This window comes from Sapajus apella, unplaced genomic scaffold, assembly GCF_009761245.1.
Source record: "Sapajus apella isolate SASKATOON/1434 unplaced genomic scaffold, GSC_monkey_1.0 scaffold151, whole genome shotgun sequence".
Classification (NCBI taxonomy): Eukaryota; Metazoa; Chordata; class Mammalia; order Primates; family Cebidae; genus Sapajus; species Sapajus apella.
In genome coordinates this window covers 2,355,961-2,378,634 of record NW_022437091.1, presented here as the reverse complement: position 1 = coordinate 2,378,634, position 22,674 = coordinate 2,355,961, and the positions used below count along the sequence as shown (strand labels likewise).

The following is a 22,674-nucleotide window of genomic DNA, read 5'->3' as shown; positions in this document are numbered from 1 at the left end:
AAAAAGGTAATAAAAGCAGTATCTGTCCCCTTAGGGTTCACGCGAGAATTAAATAAGCTAATATATGTACCTGGTCGTAGTAAGTTGGCTATAATCTTAGGGCAGATGTGAGAGAGCTGAGCCCCAGAACCATAAAACCCTCCTAAGCACCATGCCCACTCACGGCCTGGCAGGTGGTGGAGCAGGAAATCCCGTGGGAAAAGGGAAGGCGTTGGCTGTAGGAGCGGGTCGATTGTGGATTCCCGGAAGGTGAGGACTCCTTCCCTAACATCCTCAATGCCCAGCTACACCCAACCTGGCCGCGGCACGCAGCAGGCGCCCAAGAAACTCTAGTCAGAGAGAAAAGCACTAGCTTTCGCTCTGCCCCCTGCCCCACCCCAGGGGCGGGACTGTAGAGGCGCCTGAAAGGGAAGTTGTTCAGTCAACTCGGAATAGGGGTAGCAACCCGGAAAGTGGAACCACAGTCTTGGTCTAGGCAGACCCTTTCCCCTCTCTACCAAAGACCGCAGCCCCGGAAGTCACTCCATCTCCTGCAGCTGGCAATTTCCAGCGGCCCCCTCGTACCTTCCAGCCTGATGTCTCACGTCAAGTTATGGTGAGTAGGGAGTGGTGTGTGGATCTCAGCCTCCGACACTCACCCCCAGAGCGGCCCGCGACTCGCTCAGAGAACGCCTTTGCGTCCGGGGACTGCGGGGGGGCGAGGGAGGCTGGGGATTGCAGTGGGCACGCCGAGCCACGGGGGCGTGGGGAGCAGCGCGGACGCGCGGCGCGGCCGGCTAGAGGGCGACACCCCTCTCTCAGGTTGAACGGTGCTTCCGCCTCCTTGGTGTTAGACGAGGAATTGGAGAACCACAGGCTCGTCGGCTCAGGCGGGTTCGGCACCGTGTTCCGGGCGCATCACAGGAAGTGGGACTGCGATGTGGCGGTCAAGATCGTGAACTCGTGAGTGACCCGGGTTGCCCGCCGGCCAAGGTCTGGGCAAAAAGGTGGAGCCGCGGTGCTCTGGGACCTGAATGGGGAAGGGAGGGATTCTCCCGGGACCCCGGTGCGACTCCAGCTCTCTCCTGGAGTGTAGGAAGGCGATATCCAGGGAGGTCAAGGCCATGGCAAGTCTGGATAACGAATTCGTGCTGCGCCTGAAAGGGGTCATCGAGAAGGTGGGGTGGGACGATGATTTCAGGCCGGCTCTGGTGACTGAATTCATGGAGAACGGCTCCCTGTCGGGGCTGCTGAAGCCCCAGTGCCCTCGGCCCTGGCCACTCCTTTGCCGCCTGCTGAAAGAAGTGGTGCTCGGGATGTGTTACCTGCATGAGCAGAACCCGGTGCTCCTGCACCGGGACCTCAAGCCATCCAACATCCTGCTGGACCCAGAGCTGCACGTCAAGGTTAGCCGGTTTACACCCCTCTCAGCCTCAGGACAAGGCCCCATCCCAGAGCTGCTCCAGCCAGGCCCACCGGACACTAGACCTGCAGAGCCCTGTCTATTGAATAGGCACAGCCTCTCCCTCTGGACTCCGAGCTGTCAGGGGACAAAGCCCAGCCGGAGTTTTAGCTCCTGCCATACCAGGTGATAGAGGCCCTGACCCACACGAGTCATTTCCACCAGCTGTCCCACCGGGCCCTGGAGACTCAGACTTTTACACAGCCCTACCACAGGGCACCTAGATCTACCATCCAAGGGAACACCTTCCCTTGACCTTCACACTCCCTTTACAAAGCTGAACCTGCACCATCTGGGGGTAGGGAGGATTCTGGAGGCTGCCTGGCCCCCTTGTCTTCCCTACTTCCCCCCTCTTCCCTTCATTTGCAGCTGGCAGATTTTGGCCTGTCCACATTTCAGGGAAGCTCACAGTCAGGGACAGGGTCCAGGGAGCCAGGGGGCACCCTGAACTACTTGGCCCCAGAACTGTTTGTTAATGTAAACCGGAAGGCCTCCCCAGCCAGTGATGTCTACAGGTAAGGATTCCACCCCAAACACACAGCCAGGATTCCTACACCTCTCTTGGCTCTCCTAGGGGATGGAGTATAGGAAGGGAGTCTTGCCAGTGATTGGACCTGTCCTCAGCTTTGTGTCTCCTGCAGCTTTGGGATCCTGATGTGGGCAGTGCTTGCTGGAAGAGAAGCTGAGTGTAAGACTCTAGGCGGATTCTGGGATCCTTAACCCCAGGTGCCCTTCTGAAAGCCCCAAGGCTTCCCCTTCCTGCTCATCTACTTAGACTGCCCTCCTCCCTCCTAGTGCCCCCACATTACACTCCCTGCCTCTTTCCATGATGGACAGATATTCCCTTTTACCCTGAATGCCTTCTCTTCTCACCCACCTCCCCTACTCCAGGGCCGACTGAAGCATCACTGGTGTATGGAGCAGTGTGCAAGAGGGAGGGCCGGCCCTCACTGAACGAGCTGCCCCAAGCCGGGCTTGAGACTCCCGGCTTGGAAGGACTGAAGGAGTTAATGCAGCTCTGCTGGAGCAATGAGCCCAAGGACAGACCCTCCTTCCAGGGTGAGCTGGCCAGTTAGCTGGATCTGGGGTAAGCTTGGGTCTGTCAGCAGGGGGCTCTTCTCAGGAGAAGATTTGCTCACCTGCAACCCACTCTGCTGTCCCTCTAGAATGCCTACCAAAAACTGATGAAGCCTTCCAGCTGGTGAAGAACAATGTGAATGCTGCTGTCTCCACAGTGAGCTCCCAATATCATCCCTCCCCAGGAGCTGGTCAGGGATAGCACAACATGACTACCTAGCCATCCAATGACTTACCACTTTTTATGCCTTGAACTTTGTCCCCACCCTCCCCAGCCCACCCCTGAGTTCCCAGACAACAGATTATGGACCAAGAGACTACTCCCTTGGGTTTACTCTGACTCATCCAAATCATACCCAGCAAACTCCTCCATCCCTGCAGGTAAAGAATTTCCTGTCTGAGCTCAGGAGCAGCAATAGGTCAGGCCAAGGAAAGACAGAAATGGATGGCTTTGGGAGAACCACAGGAAGGCAGCACTGTTATGATGATTTCATAGATTCTGACCTGCTAAAGGAACTGAATCTAGAGGAGTCTTCCAGCTGTGTTCCTGAAAATTACCCGAGCCTTACCAAGAAGAGCAGGGCACAAGAGGAGCAGATTCCGCAAGCTAGGACAGCAGGGACATCTTCAGATTCAATGGCTCAACCTCCCCAGACTCCAGAGACCTCAACTTTCAGAAACCAGACGCCCAGCCCCACCTCAACTGGAACACCAGGTCCTGGACCCCAAAGGAATCAGGTGAGACATTGGCAGGATTAGGGAATACACTAGAACTCCTATAAATCCTGTCCCCTTGCCAGGGAAAACTTGGAGCTGAGAGGAGTGCAGTGGGAGCATCGGACTCTGGGACAGAACTGAATGCTCTGTGCTGTTTGCAGGGGGCTGAGAGACATGGCATGAACTGGTCCTCCAGGAACCCAGAGCCAAATCCAGTAACAGGTACCCACTCTCTACCTCTTTTTTTCCCCTGTTCAATTATTCCACCAGACTCTTCCTCCAGACCTATATCTAGATTCAGGGTACCTTGTGGAGGGGAAGAGAGAAGACGATCTAACTCAACCTTCTCATTTCATAAATGGGAAAACTGACATCCCCTAAGAAAGAAATGCTCTGAGGTCTCACAATAAAGCTTGGATTTATCCCTGAGTTTTCTAACTTTCCACAACACCAGCTCTGTGTGTTGTCCCTAAGTTCCATAGTTGTTTCAGCAGTCCAGCGGACCTCCCAGCAAAAAAGATCGGGGTCTCAAATGTCCATCGCCACTCTCTAGAGCTTCTGCTAACCCAATTCTGGAGAGGAACTCTGAAGGGGAGGGCACAGGGCACACCTTGACAGAATCCATTGACAAGTGGAGACCTCATACTCCCCACCTACCCTCAACTTTGCCTTTCTGAGAGCTAAACCCTCCTGCCACCATCACTTTTTCTCTTAAAGGGACACCATCTATTACCTTACACGACTGCTCTGGGGTGCAAATTGGAAACAACAACTGCTTGACTATGTTACCGATGAGAAGGGAAACCCCCTCCTCTCCTCCCACTTCCCAGCCGCCACCTCCTCCTCCCCACCGGATGGGAAGGAGGGTGAAAAAAATAAAATAGACTGGTCACAGTGGCTCATGCCTGTAATCCCAGCACTTTGGGAGGCCTAGGTGGGTGAATCACCTGAGGTCATGAGTTCGAGACCAGCCATGGGGAAACCCCATCTCTAAAATAAAATAAAATACCAAAGAACTGGGAAGAACCTTTTCAGTTCCGAGTGTCTCTGCTATCTGTAAGCCTTGAAAGAGTTGCAAATGAATGTTATCCCTACCAGCTGGAGCCTGGCATTGGGTCAGCCCCCACAACTGCACGGTGGGCTCCCTCCTGGAAACACCTCTGCCAACAAATAGTTTACTGCCTTTGTCCAGTCTCTGTAAGCCCTCTCCACTGCCTGTTCCCACTCCCACTGCATATGAATTAGCAAATCAGTGAAGCCAAAGGATTGTAAGGTCGGATGTCCAGCAAATGGACATTGACATAGTTTCACCTCAGTTTCTCCCTTTAGTATTGTAAGCCTCTAAAAGGGGAGAGAAGCTGCTTCTGGGGAGCTTGGTGGTGAATGAGGCTGTAGCCCGCTGCAGCTCCGGGCCAAACAAAAAGCCATTTCCTTCCTCAGTTTGGTGTTCCAAAGGTTTGTTTCTCACCACTCATGCTTCACGGACAACTGCCTTGCCCACCCAGGGTCTGGCACCTTTGGGCCTGGGCAGAGGCTGGCAGCACCCCCCACCAGTAGGTTTGCAAGAAGGCCCTAAAGAACCTGAAGCCTGGAGTAAGCCACAGAGTGGGTATAATCATAGTGGGAAATCAAGCACCTTCTGAGCCTGCCTCCAAGAGTTAAGAGTTAAGGAAGAGCACCACCCGGTGAGGCCCCTGACTTCCTTTCAGGGCAGTCTGGCCTGCCCACAAGCTGACTTTGTGATCTGTCCCCCAGGAGTCAATAAACATGATGGAATGCTAGGCAAAGTCTGAGCTCAGCCAGGGGCAGGGTGGGACTGGGATGGGGGTGGGGGCTGCCAGTGAGGGAGAAGGAGGCACCACAGCTCTGCTAAGGCAGGAAGTGGGGATGCTGGGGGCTGGGAGTGGGCAACAGCCTGGCACACAAGGTCAGGGCCCAGCCTCTCTACAACAGGAAGGAATGAATCCCAGAGGCCTGGTTCCCCAGACCACTCTAATCTCAGGGTGGTGCTTCCTTCCTCTAGAGCCTAGGATGGTAACCCCACCCTAACCCTAAACTCTGGGGATAGAAGCTGTGGTCCCTTCTCTTCTGAGCTTTCAAGACTCGGTTGTGGGGCCACCGGGAGGGATGTGTCTTTGTGAAACATAGCAGACCAGGCCCTGCACGGTGCCCCCAGGCTCTTGGAGGTCATGATGCCCCATACCTGCCTCCAAAACACACTCAGGTTGCTTCCTAGACATTGCTTCCCTTTTGATTCCCAGCTGCTGTTCAGGAGTGGAAAGCTATGGCTCCTAAAGTTACACACAGAGCATCCCCTCCGACGGAGCATGAACAGTTCAAACCTGGTGGCAGTGGTTGCCAGCCAGTCGGAGAGGGGTGGGGAATTAGCGCCCCCAACTCTGACCTAGATCCCCATCGCGACCCACACTCTTCCCTACATTCTCACCAGACTTCAACCCCCCTCAGACTCCCCACTTCCAAACGTTCACCCCTATTCGGACACATCCCATTCGGTCCACCCCAGCCCATCCCTTCGCATCTCTCCCAGGGTCCACATCGCCTTCCCTGAAGGGTCTGAAGAGGGGAGGCGATGGTGTTAAGAGAGACGAAACCAAGTCGGGGAGGATACCAGGGGAGTCTGGCTTCTGCACAGGAAGGGGACGGGCTGTCCTGTCGGGGAAGTGGGAGGGGGCCCGCGGCGCCGGGAGGGAAGCTCCTGTCGCCCGGGGACTCCGAGCCAGAGCGCAGCGGCGAGCATGACTCCGCCACCAGGGCCCTGGCTCTCTCCCCCGGCCCAGCTCACTTCGCTGCGCCAGCGCCGCGGGCAGTGAGTTCGGGGGACAGGGGAACCCGGGGCTCCCTCGCACCAACCCCAAGTCCTGCCCCCTGGCGATGAGGCTTTGCTAGGGCACCTCCACACTCCGGGTATGAGGGAGGAGGAAGGGACTGAGGGGTCCCCCCATCGCCAGCTGGGAACAGGCTGGGAGGCCGACAGGAGGGCCTGAAAAAGGAGAAGGAGTTGCCGCAAGGTTGGGGGCGCAGGGTGATAGCGGCTTGGAGCTCGTGAGAAAGACCTGGGTGGGGCCCGCCAGGCCAAAGGAGGTAACCCGGAGCCCGGCCCTTGCCAGTCCCGGGGCTCGGGGCGGGAGAGATCATGGCCCGCCTCTTCAGCCCCCGGCCGCCCCCCAGCGAAGACCTCTTCTACGAGACCTACTACAGCCTGAGCCAGCAGTACCCGCTGCTGCTGCTGCTGCTGGGGATCGTGCTCTGCGCGCTCGCGGCGCTGCTCGCCGTGGCCTGGGCCAGCGGCAGGGTGAGCCGGGTTTCCGCTGCGGGAGGGTCGCTGCCTGGGGGTATTTTCGGGGTTGCGGTTGGTGGGGTCTTCTTTTCTATATGTTTTCGCTGCTGGGAGCCGAGAAAGAAAAGACCGTTGAGCCTGGCTAGGAACTGCAGCGTTCCTGGGCAAGTCACTCTACTCTTCTGAGTCTTCGCGGGAACAAAGCTGAGTCCTGGATGCTTCCCGTTTCTGTCCCTGTTCCGACAGACTTTAGGAGCATCTGTGGTCTACAGGTTCCACAATAAATCCATCGCCGGATTTTCCAGTTTTCCAAAGGGGAAATTCTAGGATGCCCTGGGGAATTCATTTCCTGGCTTTCTCTCCCTCTTAGGGGATGTGGGGCAGTTGTACCCATAGACTCCCAGAAGGCACCCTCCAATCCGGCCCTCACTGAGTCCCAAAATAAACCCATTCCAGTTTGTTTGGGGAGGAACGGGGTTTTCAATCCAATTCTAGAAAGAGCCTGCCCCGGGTTTTCTTTTCATTCCTTGGAGGCAAGGTGGGAAAATCACCGGGTGTGGCCAATCCTTGCTGGTCCACGCCGAAATCCGAGAAGAGGTGGGGACAAAATTGTGGGACGACGGTGAGACTTCTGCGAAGAGTTGAGGCAAGTGATAAGATCGCAGCCCTGGCGGCCAGGGAGGTGCGGGACGCTGCGGGTCCTGGCGCCCTGTGCTGCTCGAGCACTGCCTCCGCCGCCCTCCAAGCTGCCAGCCACCGGCCCGGGCGCCGGCCATGTCCTGAGCAAACTGGCCAGATTTGGTGACACTCATTCCGAAGTGGCTTCTTGTGAGCTAGGATCTATCTTAGCTTCACAACGCCATGGTTCCCGTTTGATTTTAAAACAACAACAACAACAAAACAAAAACCCAGGCTCTGAAAGGTCATGGATTCACAAACAGGGGATGGGAGCCAGTTCTTCTGGGTAGCTGTTCTAGGCTCAGCGAGATAATAGGTGGGACCGCAAGAGGCTGGGTGCGTTGGCTCACGCCTGAATCCCAGCACTTTTGGAGGCCGAGGCGGGAGATCGCTGGAGCCCAGGAGTTCGAGACCAGCCCGGGCAATTTGACGAGACCCTGTCTCTACTAAAAATACAAAATAATAATAATAATTAGCCGGGCGTGGTGACGGGAACCGGTAATCCCAGCTACTCGGGAGGCTGAGGCACAAGAATCGCGTGAACCCAGGAGGCAGAGGTTGCAGTGAGCCGAGATTCCGCCACGAAACTCCAGCCTGGGCGACAGAGCGAGATGTCTCAAAAAAAACAACCAACCAACAAAAACCATACAAGATTGCTGAGTCTAGATAAAAACAGTAGGACACAAGCAATTTCAAATGGTTCAACCTAAAATGAATGGCAAGTGGAAGTGTCTTGCCTCCTTTTCCTACTTAGGCTCCAGACACCTTTCAGAAACGGGCTGAGGTCGGAGCTGCCAGTTCTTCCTTTACCAGTTTCGTTCCTTCTCCCTGTCATAATCTTGCCTCGCACACCCCTTGCCCACAGGAGCTGGCCTCAGACCCGACCTTCCTGACCACTGTGCTGTGCGCGCTGGGCGGCTTCTCGCTGCTGCTGGGCCTCGCTTCCCGCGAGCACCGACTGCAGCGCTGGACGCGACCCCTGTCGGGCTTGGTGTGGGCCGCGCTGCTAGCGCTAGGCCACGCCTTCCTGTTCACCGGGGGCGTGGTGAGCGCCTGGGACCAGGTGAGAGGGGCGGCAGGCCGGGCAGCGGGGACAGCCCGGGCCTCGATCCCTCACCGGGCCTTGAATAGCGCCACTTGGACCTTCAGCTTCCCGCGCCCCTCCCCCAGGTGTCCTATTTTCTCTTCGTCATCTTCACGGTGTATGCCATGCTGCCCTTGGGCATGCGAGACGCCGCCGTCGCGGGCCTCGCCTCCTCACTCTCGCATCTGCTGGTCCTCGGGCTGTATCTTGGGCCACAGCCGGACTCACGGCCTGCACTGCTGCCGCAGGTGAGCACGCAAGTAGCACAGGCTGCTCTCAGGACGGCTCTGCCACTTGCTAGTAGGCTCCTTTCGGGGGATGGTTGAGCTGTGACTCCAAGGCAGGGCTCAACGCTGGGCGAAGGATACACAGACCCAAACGTGCTTTCGTGGAACTGGTACACCAGTGCGGTACAGTGCCTGCTGTTACGGGAAGAGGGTTCTAGGCCTCAGGGAAGGAAGTCGTGTCTTGGTTTGCCCGGGGGATCAGGCAGGTGGCGATAGATGTGGTTAATGAAACCTTCACAGAGAATGTGAAAAAAAAAAAAAAAAAAAAAAAAAAAAAGTTTTGTGCGACAGGAGTGGGTACTGACAGTGGAGTGGTATTCCAGGCAGAGGAAATGTACCTGCAAAGGTTTCCAGACCTAAGAGGTCGTGTTAGTGCAGCAGCCAAGAGTCTGGAACAGGGAGTATCTGGGAAGGGAAACGCCCCTCGGGATGCCACAGCGTGGCACCAGTCGTCCAACAATACTTAGGTCCCTCACTGTAGAGTCCAGTCTTCCCCAGCCAGTCTTTGAGACCAACTCCAGCTACACAGGACAACCACCTGGGGCCCGCGTCCTCTGAGGCTGGCCCTCACCCACAGTTGGCAGCAAACGCCGTGCTGTTTCTGTGCGGGAACGTGCTGGGAGTGTACCATAAGGCGCTGATGGAGCGCGCCCTGCGGGCCACGTTCCGGGAGGCGCTCAGCTCCCTGCACTCGCGACGGAGGCTGGACACTGAGAAGAAACACCAGGTCAGCCGGGCCTAGGAAGGCCAGACCAGTGTTCCAAGAAAGGAGTTGCTTAGATTACATAATGGGGCTTCTTCACAAGTTGAGTGACTCTGGGCAGTTTTCTTGACCTGTTTTCTCTTTTGTATAAAACGTGGGTATTGCCCACCTTAGAAGGTTGTGAGGCTCAATCAAACAACAGCTTATAAAAAGCACTTTAGAGCATTATATTAAGTGGAGAACAGTCCCTGAAGGTGATCGTTGTAGGATGGAGTGTTGGGGCCCTGCTGTGTGCAGCAGGAGGACTTGGGAGAGCATCCTGGAGAGCACCTGGGGTGGGCAGGGCAGTGTGGGCCCCTGAGTGATTTTGGGGACGGGGCTCATGGCTTTAAGGTGCAGAAGAGTTGGTACTCATAGTCACCTCTTCCAGGAACACCTTCTTTTGTCCATCCTTCCTGCCTACCTGGCCCAAGAGATGAAGGCAGAGATCATGGCACGGCTGCAGGCAGGACAGGGGTCACGGCCAGAGAGCACCAACAATTTCCACAGCCTCTATGTCAAGAGGCACCAGGGAGTCAGGTATGAGGAAGGATGACTGGAGGGGAGGGGCCTGTGGACTAAGACCCTGGCCCCACTGACACAGTCTGCCCTATGTAGCGTGCTGTATGCTGACATCGTGGGCTTCACACGGCTGGCCAGCGAGTGTTCCCCTAAGGAGCTGGTGCTCATGCTCAATGAGCTTTTTGGCAAGTTCGACCAGATTGCCAAGGTCAGAGGGGGCTTCCTTCCCCACCCAGGGACCCTCAAACATCCCATCCTGGGTAGCCCAATCCAAGGAAAACTCCCACCTCATAAGATCCCATGCCCACTTCAGCCCATGTAGACCCCCAGATATTCCAAGGGAAGGAGGAAACCCTCTCAAATATTCCCAACATGAAGCAGCTCACCACACACCTCAAACCCACAGAGATCTCTGAATATCTTTGCAGACGTCCCAACTACAATGCCTCAAACATGCTCAGAGCCCCAGCACATGTGTCTCTGGACACTATCACCAAATCTATAGAGATGTTCTGATATCCTAACCTAAGGAGGCCCTTCTAAGAGAAATTTCTGCCCTATGCAACCTCAGACCAGCAACCTGCTTAGACCCCAGGGATGCCTCCAAGCAACCAATTCTTGGATTCCCCCCAACTTCTCAATCCCGAGACCAGTACCATATGCTTAACTCTGGGTGCTCCCTTCACATGCCAAAAGTGGAAAGAGCCACAGACATCCAGCTCTTGAGAAAACCCTTCTGAGAAAGAGATCTGCATGGAAGACAGTCAGCCCCATGTCAAGCTAAAGGAGTCCCTAGATCTGACCTAGACACTACCCCACCTTGGAAGTTCTTCAGGAATACCACACTCCCCACTTTTCCCAACTCCCTCCTACCCTTCTGGCCTCTAACCAGGTTCCTCTACACACCCACATACACACTCCCAGGAGCATGAATGTATGCGGATCAAGATCCTGGGGGACTGTTACTACTGTGTCTCTGGACTGCCACTCTCACTGCCAGACCATGCCATCAACTGCGTGCGCATGGGGCTGGACATGTGCCGGGCCATCAGGTCAGCTCAGGCAGTGGGCAGGAGGGATGCTGACGGTGGATGTGGGAGGCAACAGGCAGCTGGCAGAAGTCCTCTTTGTGAGAAGCAGGGGTGCCGCACAGGCAGGGCTGAGGGTAGGACTCAGATTGTCCCACACACACTGCTCAGGAAACTTCGGGCAGCCACCGGCGTGGACATCAACATGCGTGTGGGTGTGCACTCAGGCAGCGTACTCTGCGGAGTCATCGGGCTGCAGAAGTGGCAGTATGATGTTTGGTCCCATGATGTCACACTGGCTAACCACATGGAGGCAGGCGGTGTACCAGGGTGAGACCTGGGGCCCTAGGCAACCAACCAGGCCTACCACAGGCTGCCACCCTTTTCATTAGTTCCTTAAGATGAGCAAAGATGAGTACCTTAAGATGAGTCCTATATGGGGCTCGGGGAGACCCTAGGGTGCAGGGAGGGGAGCTGGGAGGCACGCCCTGTAACATAGGGTCTTTCTTGAAGTCAGACCTCCAGGAATGATCTTTGAAAGACATGAGATGTTTGTCAGTTCTAGGAGCCAGGAGGCAGGATGGGGACTAGGAGGTTTAAAGGCCCTCCCTGCTAACCCCTTCTGCCCCCCACCTTCCAGGCGAGTGCACATCACAGGGGCTACCCTGGCCCTGTTGGCAGGGGCTTATGCTGTGGAGGACGCAGGCATGGAACATCGGGACCCCTACCTTCGGGAGCTAGGGGAGCCTACCTACCTGGTCATCGATCCACGGGTAAAAGCCCAGCCTGGACCCCCTAGGCTGGCCCACACAAACCATCCCATAGCCAACAGGCCTGATCTCTTCTGTGCCAGAGATTGAGTTCCTGGGTCCTAGTGGGGGTGGAGGGAGAATGAGGAACTGTCTGTGGTCTTTACTCTCAGCCCTCATGTGCCCCAGGCAGAGGAGGAGGATGAGAAGGGCACTGCACGGGGCTTGCTGTCTTCGCTCGAGGGCCCCAAGATGCGTCCATCAGTGCTGATGACCCGCTACCTGGAGTCCTGGGGCGCAGCCAAGCCTTTTGCCCACCTGAGCCACGTCGAGAGCCTGGTGTCCACCTCCACCCCTCTCCCGGTATGTACACCTTCACCCTGAGCACCAGAGCTTAGGTAAACTCACCCCCAGTATCCTCGGGCCCCAGCCCAGCCTTCCCTGCCCCCACCACAAGTGAGTTGCTTAATGATTTGTGACATCCCAAAATCCCGAAATGTCTGGTCACCCCAGTCACTGGTTCAGGCCCTTCCTTGACCCTCCTTCCAGAGAAAGAGCCCTCCAGCTCCCCTCAGAGAAAATACAAGATCCCCACAGACTCCATGTCCATAACTCCCCTGCCTCCACTCAGGAGAGAGCCTTCCCCTGACATCACAAAGGCAGTTGAACCCCCACTTCCTCCTGACTCTGATTCTAGGGCTGTGCACCTATAGCACCAGGAAATGTCTCTGTTTAAGTCAATTCCTGAAACTGCATGCTCTCTCCTTCAATCCCCCCAACATTGGGGAGTGGGGGAAGGACACTGGCAGCAGTGATTGCAGGAAGTACTTATTCCCAAGTGTTAGCATGAGGTAGGGGAGAGGTCAGAGGGTTAAGCCAGCAGGAGGAAGATGAAGGAAGAAGCCAAGTCTCAGCTGACTGTTGCAGGATGAGGCCTCCAGCGTGGGTGGAGTGGTGTGTGGGGATTGCTATAAGCCCAGGGACTGTGAGATGACCTTAGGTGCAATTACATGGTGGGAATGCCTGCCAGGGCCCATGCTAGACCTCCTGCCACTTTCCACTGGTGTGCAGGCTACGGAGTATCAGGGTGGAAGAGCCAGACCCCTTGTTCAAGGGTGTCTGGAGGCAGGACCTCACTAGCACAGAAATCCACTTAGCCCCTGAAGTTCCAGGGGCTGGGTCAAATATTAGAAATCTTGCCAGGCACGGAGGTTCACGCCTGTAATCCCAGCACTTTGGGAGGCTGAGGCAGACGGATAGCTTGAGGTCAGTAGTTTGAGATCAGCCTGGCCAACATGGTAAAATCCCATCTCTACTAAAAATACGAAAATTAGCCAGGCGTGGTGGTATGTGCCTGTAATCCCAGCTACTTGGGAGGCTGAGGCAGAAGAATCACTTGAACCTGGAAGGTGGAGGTTGCAGTAAGTTGAGATCATGCCACATCACTCTACCCTGGGCAACAGAGCAAAACTCCATCTCAAAAAAAAAAGACATCCTGAAAATCACCATCGACTTACCCCTAAACAATGTGAAACTTTGAGTGGTGGGGCAGTGTGTGTGTTTGCTCATCCATTCATTCCTTCCACATTTTCTGAACACCTAGTGTGTGGCAGGCATTAGGCCAGTTCTTGAAAAGACAGAAATCAATAGGATGTTTCCCTGCCTTCAAATAGTTTACAGGTGTTGGGAGGGGGCAGATAGGTAGTTTGAAAAAAGTTAGTCCCATACACAGGTGCATGGATGGACTCACACCTAGAACATATCATTCCCTCTCAATATCTTCATTCCCTCTCAATATCTTTCCTTCTCCCTTTCTCTCTCCCATACACCAGGCTTTGGTTTGAGGGATGATGTGACATGGGACTCTGCTTCCTCTGCATGGACCACAGGGAGCAGGAAGAAATGCTCACCATATTTCCTGTACTAGGCAGTGCCCACAAAGCTTCATTTCCTCTCAGCAGCTGCTTTCTTTGCCTCCTCATTTTCATATCGCTCCTTGTACTGTGCATTCCTTTTGACGAGGAAGAGAATGACTGTAATAGGGTTTACTTCCCTTCTTCTTCTTTCTTCTCCTACTTTGTTATCCGCCACTACACCTCTCAGCTCAGCCTTGCTGACCTCAGGAAAGGTCAGAAAAGAGTCAGAATGTTTATCATTGCTACTTCAATTTAAACCAACAGGGATTTTTTTTTCTTTTTTTTTTTGGCATCCAAGGGTGATGGGAAAGTCCTTGCCTTTGGAATTTGTGCACTCTTAAGGGAAAGTGAGACACAGAGTCTACAGCGACTCAAGCCTATAGAAGACAGAGTTGCCCAGGAAGTGATAGAAACTATGAGGAAATCAAGAGTATAAAGATCCTAAGGGTCGGCCAGGCATGGTGGCTCATGCCTGTAACCCCAGCACTTTGGGAGTTTGAGGCAGGCAGATCACCTGAGGTCAGGAGTTTGAGACCAGCCTGACTAACATGGTGAAACCCTGTCTCTACTAAAAATACAAAAATTAGCTGGGTGTGGTGGCACACACCTGTAATCCCAGCTACTTAGGAGGCTGTGGCAGGAAAATCACTTCAACCCAGGAGGCAGAGGTTGCAGTGAGCCGAGATCGCGTCACTGCACTCCAGCCTGGGTGACAGAGCAAGACACAATCTCACCAAAAAAAAAAAAAAAAAAAAAAAGATCCTGGGAGTCTAGTGAGTCAGGGGGAAACTTTAAGGAGGTTCAAACCACCCCTTCAAGGGCAGGTGGGATTTGGGAGAGAGAGAGGTCATTAGAGGGAGCAGAAAGAGCCCAGTCAAATGCCCAAGGTCAACAACATGTATAGAGCATGCAGTGTGACTCATGGTGTACCTCACTGCAGGGAAAACACCCACCATGCCCACCTCCTCCATGTGCTCTCCCAACAGGAGAAGGCCCTGGCTTCCTTCAGCCCCCAGTGGAGCCTGGATCGGTGAGGAGTCCTGAGAGTCTTTGCCAGTGGGGCTGTCTGGGTGACCCTTCCATCCACCCTGGGGGGCTGCTCCTGCTTTGCCCAGATGCTCTGAGGGTCTCTGTGGTGATGGGCTTGGCTCTCACTGTGCAGGAGCCGTACTCCCCGGGGACTAGATGATGAACTTGACACCGGGGATGCCAAGTTCTTCCAGGTCATTGAGCAGCTCAACTCACAGAAGTACGGAGAACAAAGAGGCCTGGGAGGGCGGTGGAGGAGGGATGGTGCTCCGTGAGGGCCTGAGGGAAGACTCACCTGACCACCCCGTCTTGCTCTCACTCTGCCCTCTTCCTGCCGTACCCTGCCCTCTGCTCTCTGGTGCCCTCACCCACCCTCCCACCTCCCACCAGACAGTGGAAGCAGTCAAAGGACTTCAACCCACTGACACTGTACTTCAGAGAGAAGGAGATGGAGAAAGAGGTAGGCTGCAGAGTGGGCGGCACCAAAGGACTTCCCAACTTTAGTTCCTTAGCCCTGGGGAGGGGTCAGTCCTTGGGTGTCCTCCCCAGGTCTGCTTAGTTTGTGATCCTAGGAGTGAAGAGCTTGTGCCTCTCTCTAAAGGAAAGTCACTCTGTAGACAGAAGTACTGGGTGGTAGTGGGAGGACGGAGGGTAGCTCCTTAGAGAACTGATAGGGTCTACGTGGAACTGAACTGGAGGCTGGGCAGTGAGGCTGAGGAGCCCACCTCTTGCCTGGAAGTGATGTCTTCAAGGTGATGGGCAGCACTGGGCCCTGTCTCCACCTCCGGCCCCCTCACTTTCAGTACCGACTCTCTGCACTCCCCGCCTTCAAATACTATGAAGCCTGCACCTTCCTGGTTTTTCTCTCCAACTTCATCATCCAGATGCTAGTGACAAACAGGTGAGAGTGCCCTGGGCAAGGGAGGCCCCGGCTGTCATAAGCTGATTCCCTTACCCTCATGACCCCTGCTCACATTTTCTTCCTTCACCCTTTCCCCTTAGCTTCAGGCTCTTACTAGCAGAGGAAATGTGTGTTCTGGGGAAAATGATAATCACAGCCCTTATCTTAACCTTGTACATCCTGTGGACTTTCTACACAGCACAAGCATTTTCTCATGAACGTCTCTTTTGGTGCCAACAACATCCCCATGAAAGCGGGTTTGTTTCCATTAAGAAACCCAAATCTGGCAGCAAATGCGTGAGCTTAGAAAGTAGTCCCTCATTCCTAGTTCACTGCTAGGAGGGACAAGGACTTGTTCTTAACTCAGCCAGGTGGCCAGGTGTGGTGGCCCATGCCTGTAATCCCAGTACTTTGGGAGGCTGAAGTGGGTGGATCGCCTGAGGTCAGGAGTTTGATATCAGCCTGGCCAACATGGTGAAACTCCGTCTCTATTAAAAATATGAAATTTTGCCGGAGGTGATGGTGGGTGCCTGTAATCTCAGCTGCTCGGGTAGCTGAGGCAGGAGAATCGCTGGACTTGGGAAGCGGAATTTGCAGTGAGCTGAGATCATGCCACTGCACTTCAGCCTGGGCAACAGAGCGAGACTCTATCTCAAAACAAAACAAAAGAAAACGCAGCCAGGTTAAAGAGCTTTGGCCTATAGGCCCAGAGATCAGTCTGCAGTAGCCTCAGCCATTCTTGTGAGCCCCCACTGCCCACCATATGGGTCCCTGTTCCCCCTAACACTGTTCTAGACCCCTAAGCCAGCCAACCCAGATCATCAGAATGCAATGTCTTCTAACAGCCAGGACCCCACCGCCAGCCAACCCAGATCCCCAGAACCACTTCCCCCATCCCCCACCCGGCTCACACAGCACCTGCATAGCACACAGGGAGCCTGTTCCGGCACTTCAAGGCCTCGCTTTTGTCTCCCTTTAGGCCCCCGGCTCTGGCCATCACCTATAGCATCACCTTCCTCCTCTTCCTCCTCCTCCTTTTTGTCTGCTTCTCAGAGGACCTGATGGTGAGGTGGGCTGAGGGGTGGAAGTGGCGTGGCAGAGCCCTGGTCACAACCTGTCCTGAAGAGGGTGCCCCAGCCCCATGGCTAAGATGGTCATGCTCCCTCCACAGAGGTGTGTCCTGAAAGGCCCCAAGATGCTGCACTGGCTGCCTGCACTGTCTGGCCTTGTGGCCACACGACCAGGACTGAGAATAGCCTTGGGCACCGCCACCATCCTCCTTGTCTTTGGCATGGCCATTACCAGCCTGGTGAGGACAGAGGGGGCCCTATCCACCATCATCAGGGCATACTGGACCTGCCAGGGACTGAAAGGGAACCCTTGGATTTGGGCAGGCAGCTGGACTAAGCCCAGGGGATGCTGGCAATGTTGTATAAATAGAAAGAAAAAAATTATAGTCACCAGCAGTCTACCATGTGGGCATAACATTTGTTCATAACACTGGTGAATGTCCTTATCTTTTTCTGTGTAGGCAGTTATTTATTACTTAGCTCACTTGGCTGCTTTTTCAGGATTTAGACTCATTCCTAGAATTCTATTCCTGGAGGGCACCTGGGAATCACCCACCAGCCAAGTTACAGAAGAGGAAGCTAAGGCCCAGAGAGGCTAAGTGGCTGGCAAGAGCCCACATAGCGGCTCCATGTCAGACGAATACTCTTGATACCCCTCCCATAACTCCTCCCCACAGTGAGGACCCTAGTGCTGAGGTTCCCTTCCCAACCAGAAATAGCAGGATCCACCCCTTTGGGTGAGTCTGACCATGACTCATCCCTGGGTCTGCTGAAACCCAGCACAAGCCTCTTCAGCTCCTCATCTCCTCTGCAGTTCTTCTTCCCAGCATCATCAGACTGCCCTTTCCAAGCTCTCAATGTGTCCTCCATGACTTCCAACCTCTCCTGGGAGCTCCCTGGGTCTCTGCCTCTCATCAGTCTCCCAGTGAGTGTTCCCGCATGCCCTTAATCTCCTTCTGCAGACCCTTCCTCAGCACAAGCCCACAGCCCCCTAAGTGGAGGAACACTCCATTCTGTGGATTAGAACAGACACAAGTCACATCCAGTGTGTATCTGTGTGTATGACACTCCCGGTCTCACAGATAGGACCTGAACGTGGGAGGGATAGGAAGGGAGCCCTCAGGTGTTCCCCACACTGCCTGTGGGACATGCCCACTCCTGATCCCTGCCTGCCCCCACAGTACTCCATGCACTGCTGCGTGCTGGGCTTCCTCTCCTGCTCCCTCTTTCTGCACATGAGCTTCGAGCTGAAGCTGCTGCTGCTCCTGCTGTGGCTGGTGGCCTCCTGCTCCCTCTTCCTGCACTCCCATGCCTGGCTGTCTGACTGCCTCATCGCCTGCCTCTATCTGGGCCCCTTGGACTCCAGGTGTGCACAGCTGCTGGACACAGGTGCCGGGCCCCCTGGAATGGGGGTGAGATGGGACACAGCAGAGCTGTCTTGGCCTCACTGAACTGAATCACCCACTGGGCAAAGCGGGAGGGAAGTGGAGGCCTACATGGGTACTGGGGGCAGGGAGGTGGCCAGGAAGGGGCAGAGCGAGGGGCAATCCTGATCCATGGCCCCCTCAGGCCAGGAGTGCTGAAGGAGCCCAAACTGATGGGTGCTATCTCCTTCTTCATCTTCTTCTTCACCCTCCTTGTCCTGGCTCGTCAGGTAAGTCACCCAGCTCAGCCCTCCAGGGCACACCTATGAGTGGTCCCATATTTGTGACTTGGTCTTTCTAATTTTCAGTGTTGAATGCCTGCTGGAAGATTCTAAGAAAGTCTTCCTGCTCCCTTTCTTTCTCCTTCTCTCCCCACTCCTCCTTTTTCCCATGCCCCAATCTGGGAAAGCCCATGCATAAGAAAAAGTCCGTTGCCACTTCTGTATCACTAGTCTGAATCTAGTTTCAAGGATAGTCTCTCTCCAAGGATACTTGCACCTTAAGCCCTAAACTGGGGATAGGGTGGGGCTGGTTTCAGGCATCAAGGAGTTGGGGCTTAACACGCAGGAGCTGGGCCTCCCCTGCTCTGTGTCTCCCCATGGCCCCTGGCAACTCTCCCCAGAATGAGTACTACTGCCGCCTGGACTTCCTGTGGAAGAAGAAGCTGAGGCAGGAGCGGGAGGAGACAGAGACGATGGAGAATCTGACTCGGCTGCTCTTGGAGAATGTGCTCCCTGCACACGTGGCCCCCCAGTTCATTGGCCAGAACCGGCGCAACGAGGTGACTCCTGACCTCCTGACTCCTGAGCCATGGATGCCATAGGGCCTCATTTCAGATGAAAGTCTTGACCTATGACCCATCCCCTCTAGACCCCCCACACCCAAGCCCTTGTGCTTGTCAAGCGACTTTGTTTTCACAAGATCTTAGGTTCTGTCTTTGGTGAGCACAAAATTTCTGCATTTCAAATTCTTACTTAGAAGGCATGTCTTCTCTAACTAATGACCACTCCATTCATTCTGGAAGCTTAGTCAGGTATTGATGGGAGCTGTCTGGAGCAGGGATCCCCAGCCCCCAGGTTGGAGACTGGTACTGGTCCATTGCCTGTTGGGAACTGGGCTACACAGCAGGAGGTGAGTGGTGAGCCAGCACTGCCTGAACTCTGCCTCCTGTCAGATCAGCAGCGGCATTAGATTCTCATAGGAACTCAAACCCCATTGTGAATTGCACATGCAAGGGATCTAGGCTGTGCACTCCTTATAGGAGTCTATTAGGTTGGTGCAAAATTAATCGCAGTTTTTGCCATTAAAAATAATATAATTAAAAATAATTACTTTTTTTTGAGACAGAGTTTCACTCGTGTCTCACAGGCTGGAGTGCATGAAATGGTACAATCTCGGCTCACTGAAACCTCCGCCTCCTGGGTTCAAGCGATTCTTCTGCCTCAGCCTCCTGAGTAGTTGGGATTACAGATGCCCGGCACCACGCCTTGCTAATTTTTATATATTTTTTAGTAGAGACAAGATTTCACCATGTTGGCCAGGCTGGTCTCCAGCTCCTGACCTCAGGTGATCCACCTACCTTAGCTTCCCAAGATGCTGAGATTACAGGAGTAAGCCAATGCGCCTGGCTTTAATTACTTTTAATGGCAAAAAAAAAAAAAAAAGCAATTAATTTTGCACCAACCTATAACTAATGCCTGATGAAGTAGAACAATTTCATCCCAAAACCATCCCCTCACCACTGTCCAGATGTGTGGAAAACTTGTCTTCCACGAAGCCCATCCAAAATCTAGGACTAAAAAGGCTTCATGGCACTTATTTTGTGAATTACCTTCAGATCTGATTCCATCTGGGTCAAAAAGTTTGGGGACCACTGGTCTGGAGGATACAGTCCACCCCTCTCTCTAGACCTGCACTATCCAATATGGTAGCCATTAGCCTTATGATAATTTAATGTTAATTAATTAAAATAAAACATTCAGTTCCTCAGTTTCACCAGCCACATTTTCAGAGCTCAACAGCCACTGCAGCTAGTGGCCCCTGTATTGGACACTGCAGATAGAGAACGTTTCCATTGCAAAAATTTCTGTTGGATGCTCCTGCTTTAGATCCTCAAAACTCTTGCTATAGCCAAACCATCAGGAAGTCACCCACATATTTGTGCCATCTTACTCGTACCATCACCTGCTGCCCCTCTGCTGTGGAAATGCTCTTGGCTCATATTGAGGGGTGTTAAAAGACACATCTCCGGAGCTCTTTCACAGCCTTATGCCCCTGCCACCTGCTCCCTGCTTTCAAGATCAGGAGTAGTTCTCCTTCTTGTTTCTTCTTACAGACACAGGAAATCTTGTAATCGATCCTTTTCTCTCTTCACTTTGGCTGCTAGATAGCTGAGAGCCAAAATCTAGGACTAAAAAGGACTTCATGGCACTCATTTTGTGAACCACCCTCAGATCTGATTCCATCTTTATAATCTTACCCTTCTTTTCTCTTTGCCCCATAGTCCCTATTGTTGCTTATTTTATCTTTCATTCTATACCTATCTTAAGTGACTTAAACACTTAAACACTTTTTACCTTTGGTTTTGTAGCCGGCTTAATTAAACACCTTTCAGCAATAAGATAGGATATAACAATAATTCACATTGACAGGATCCCAGTTCTAGAAGTGACTCCCTTCATGTTGCTGTGGGGTGATCCTGACCCCAAACTTCTGTCTCTTCTGGAATCACAATGAGATCCAAGCTTTGATTCCTAAGTAACATCCCTGGGGTAGTCTGGCCCTACTCCTCTCCCTCCTTCCCAATTCTTCTTCAACAGGGAGACCAGGAGTGTGGACACAGGGAGGAGGGTCCCACGCAAACCCAGAAGGGGGAGGAACATGACACGAACCCCTTACTCCAGTCTCCTGCCCTCCCAGGATCTCTACCACCAGTCCTACGAATGTGTTTGTGTCCTCTTCGCCTCAGTCCCGGACTTCAAGGAGTTCTACTCTGAATCTGACATCAATCATGAGGGCCTAGAGTGTCTGAGGCTGCTCAACGAGATAATTGCTGATTTTGATGAGGTGACAACTCCAAGAGTCTCCCAGACCCTATGCCCCAGATTCTAGAATTTCCCACCAGTCCTTCCTTCCACTTTGCTTTTCTGGCCATGAGGTCAATCCTCCCCTCCACAGCACCCACTCGCCTCCTCTGATCCCCCAGCTCTACCCACTCCAGCAATATTGCCCACCACCAACCCTCTCCTTCCTGACACCATCCCCACTCCCACAGCCTGATCCTTTAACTCCAAAGGCTTGGGGCTGGGCTTCTGGGAGAGGGGAGGGAAAGAGCGAGAGAGACTGGGGACAGGCCTCCTCTCTATACAGCTGCTCTCCAAGCCCAAGTTCAGTGGGGTGGAGAAGATCAAAACCATCGGCAGCACCTACATGGCAGCCACAGGCTTAAATGCCACCTCTGGACCGGATGCACAACAGGTATGGCGACCCTTCCTTACCTGCCACCCTCCTCTGGTCTCTCATTGATGGGCCCAACAGTGAGACTTATTCTTGTGCTCTCACTGGCCCACCCTGGTGGGGGGGGCCCATTGCCAGGATGCTGAGCGGAGCTGCAGCCACCTTGGCACTATGGTAGAGTTTGCCGTGGCCCTGGGGTCTAAGCTGGATGTCATCAACAAGCACTCATTCAACAACTTCCGCCTGCGTGTGGGTGAGAGACCTCCCCTGCTGCAGCAGTCTGGTACCTCCTCACCTTCCTGAGCTTGCCCCACTCCAAGTCCTTTGATAGCTGCTCCCAGTTCATCCCTGAAACCCCTTTCCTGACTCACGCCCTGGGATGGGGTGTGCAGCTACTGGCCCAGGAGGTACAATGCTCTCCCACTCTTTTTCTTAAGCTACATTCTCCAGCCTTAGATACACCTCCTCTCCTCTAGGGCCACCACCCATGCCCTTCTCCCTTCCTTCCAGTTTCTTGTGCTTCCTCTTTCCCTCTTCCTTCTCCAAGTTTGTCATTACCACATCCCTTATCAGGGTTGAACCATGGGCCAGTAGTAGCTGGAGTGATTGGAGCCCAGAAGCCGCAATATGACATTTGGGGCAACACAGTGAATGTGGCCAGCCGCATGGAGAGCACAGGAGTCCTTGGCAAAATCCAAGTGAGAAAACCACATTGGAGGCATGGGGGAGGGGGACTAAGAATAGGGCCACCTCCATATTCCCTCACCCCCTCCAATTGTAGGTGACTGAGGAGACAGCCTGGGCCCTACAGTCCCTGGGCTACACCTGCTACAGCCGGGGTGTCATCAAGGTGAAAGGCAAAGGGCAGCTCTGCACCTACTTTCTGAACACAGACTTGACACGAACTGGACCTCCTTCAGCCACCCTAGGCTGAGACCCCATTCCCCTTCTAAGAACCTCAATAAAGAGAAGACTCTGGGATGTCTGGAGCCCATTGATGTCAGAAGCTGTTTATATAGCTGGGGATCACCTTCTCTTTGCCCTTCAGCGGGAAGTATTCTTCCCAGGCCAAATTGTGTGTGTGTGTGTGTGTGTGTGTGTGTGTGTGTGTGTGCGCGCGCATGCGCGCGTGTGCACACATGCATGCATGTGAGACTGAGCATGTTGGAAAGGAGTGATTTTTTTTCACAAAGACAACTCCCTCAGCCCCTCTGTCAACTTCTTCCAGTATTTTGTACACCTTGGAAGCATAATT

General features: G+C 53.9%; 2 protein-coding genes across 10 annotated transcripts; both read left to right on the top strand.

Annotated features, from left to right (window-relative positions):
• The first annotated feature begins 273 nt into the window (after positions 1–273).
• On the top strand, positions 274–5,016 carry RIPK3 (receptor interacting serine/threonine kinase 3). Of its 5 annotated transcripts, none has more exons than XM_032265679.1 (10): positions 288–595; positions 802–942; positions 1,076–1,385; positions 1,841–1,956; positions 2,083–2,129; positions 2,333–2,500; positions 2,608–2,675; positions 2,900–3,256; positions 3,397–3,457; positions 3,953–5,016. In XM_032265679.1, the coding sequence occupies exons 1-10, from the start codon at positions 576–578 to the stop codon at positions 4,117–4,119; spliced, it is 1,455 nt and encodes a 484-aa protein (XP_032121570.1). In that variant the 5' UTR covers positions 288–575; the 3' UTR covers positions 4,120–5,016. The 5 variants fall into 5 exon arrangements, with proteins under 5 accessions (XP_032121573.1, XP_032121570.1, XP_032121569.1 ...); XM_032265678.1 differs by having other exon boundaries at positions 289–595; positions 1,811–1,956; XM_032265681.1 differs by having other exon boundaries at positions 290–595; positions 834–942; positions 1,811–1,956.
• A 929-nt stretch (positions 5,017–5,945) lies between these two features.
• ADCY4 (adenylate cyclase 4) lies at positions 5,946–22,417 on the top strand. Of its 5 annotated transcripts, XM_032265669.1 has the most exons (26): positions 5,946–6,062; positions 6,364–6,548; positions 8,077–8,274; positions 8,382–8,543; positions 9,160–9,309; positions 9,716–9,864; positions 9,943–10,054; positions 10,771–10,898; positions 11,046–11,204; positions 11,515–11,647; positions 11,813–11,986; positions 14,526–14,569; positions 14,702–14,788; positions 14,959–15,028; positions 15,372–15,469; positions 16,449–16,533; positions 16,641–16,778; positions 17,354–17,464; positions 17,721–17,905; positions 18,109–18,193; positions 18,586–18,744; positions 20,883–21,029; positions 21,333–21,440; positions 21,558–21,672; positions 21,993–22,117; positions 22,201–22,417. In XM_032265669.1, the coding sequence occupies exons 2-26, from the start codon at positions 6,390–6,392 to the stop codon at positions 22,351–22,353; spliced, it is 3,234 nt and encodes a 1,077-aa protein (XP_032121560.1). In that variant the 5' UTR covers positions 5,946–6,062; positions 6,364–6,389; the 3' UTR covers positions 22,354–22,417. The 5 variants fall into 5 exon arrangements, with proteins under 5 accessions (XP_032121560.1, XP_032121559.1, XP_032121562.1 ...); XM_032265668.1 differs by having other exon boundaries at positions 5,946–6,548; XM_032265671.1 differs by lacking the exon at positions 11,046–11,204 and having other exon boundaries at positions 5,946–6,548.
• Positions 22,418–22,674: the final 257 nt, after the last annotated feature.

Coding starts and splice junctions, on each gene's coding strand:
- RIPK3 (XM_032265678.1), top strand. CDS start 576: ATGTCTCACGTCAAGTTATG. Junction 1,386..1,810: donor ACCCAGAGCTGCACGTCAAG/GTTAGCCGGTTT, acceptor CTTCATTTGCAG/CTGGCAGATTTTGGCCTGTC. Junction 2,130..2,332: donor TGCTGGAAGAGAAGCTGAGT/GTAAGACTCTAG, acceptor CCCCTACTCCAG/GGCCGACTGAAGCATCACTG.
- ADCY4 (XM_032265669.1), top strand. CDS start 6,390: ATGGCCCGCCTCTTCAGCCCCCGGCCGCCCCCCAGCGAAGACCTCTTC. Junction 9,865..9,942: donor AAGAGGCACCAGGGAGTCAG/GTATGAGGAAGG, acceptor TGCCCTATGTAG/CGTGCTGTATGCTGACATCG. Junction 18,194..18,585: donor TCCTTGTCCTGGCTCGTCAG/GTAAGTCACCCA, acceptor AACTCTCCCCAG/AATGAGTACTACTGCCGCCT.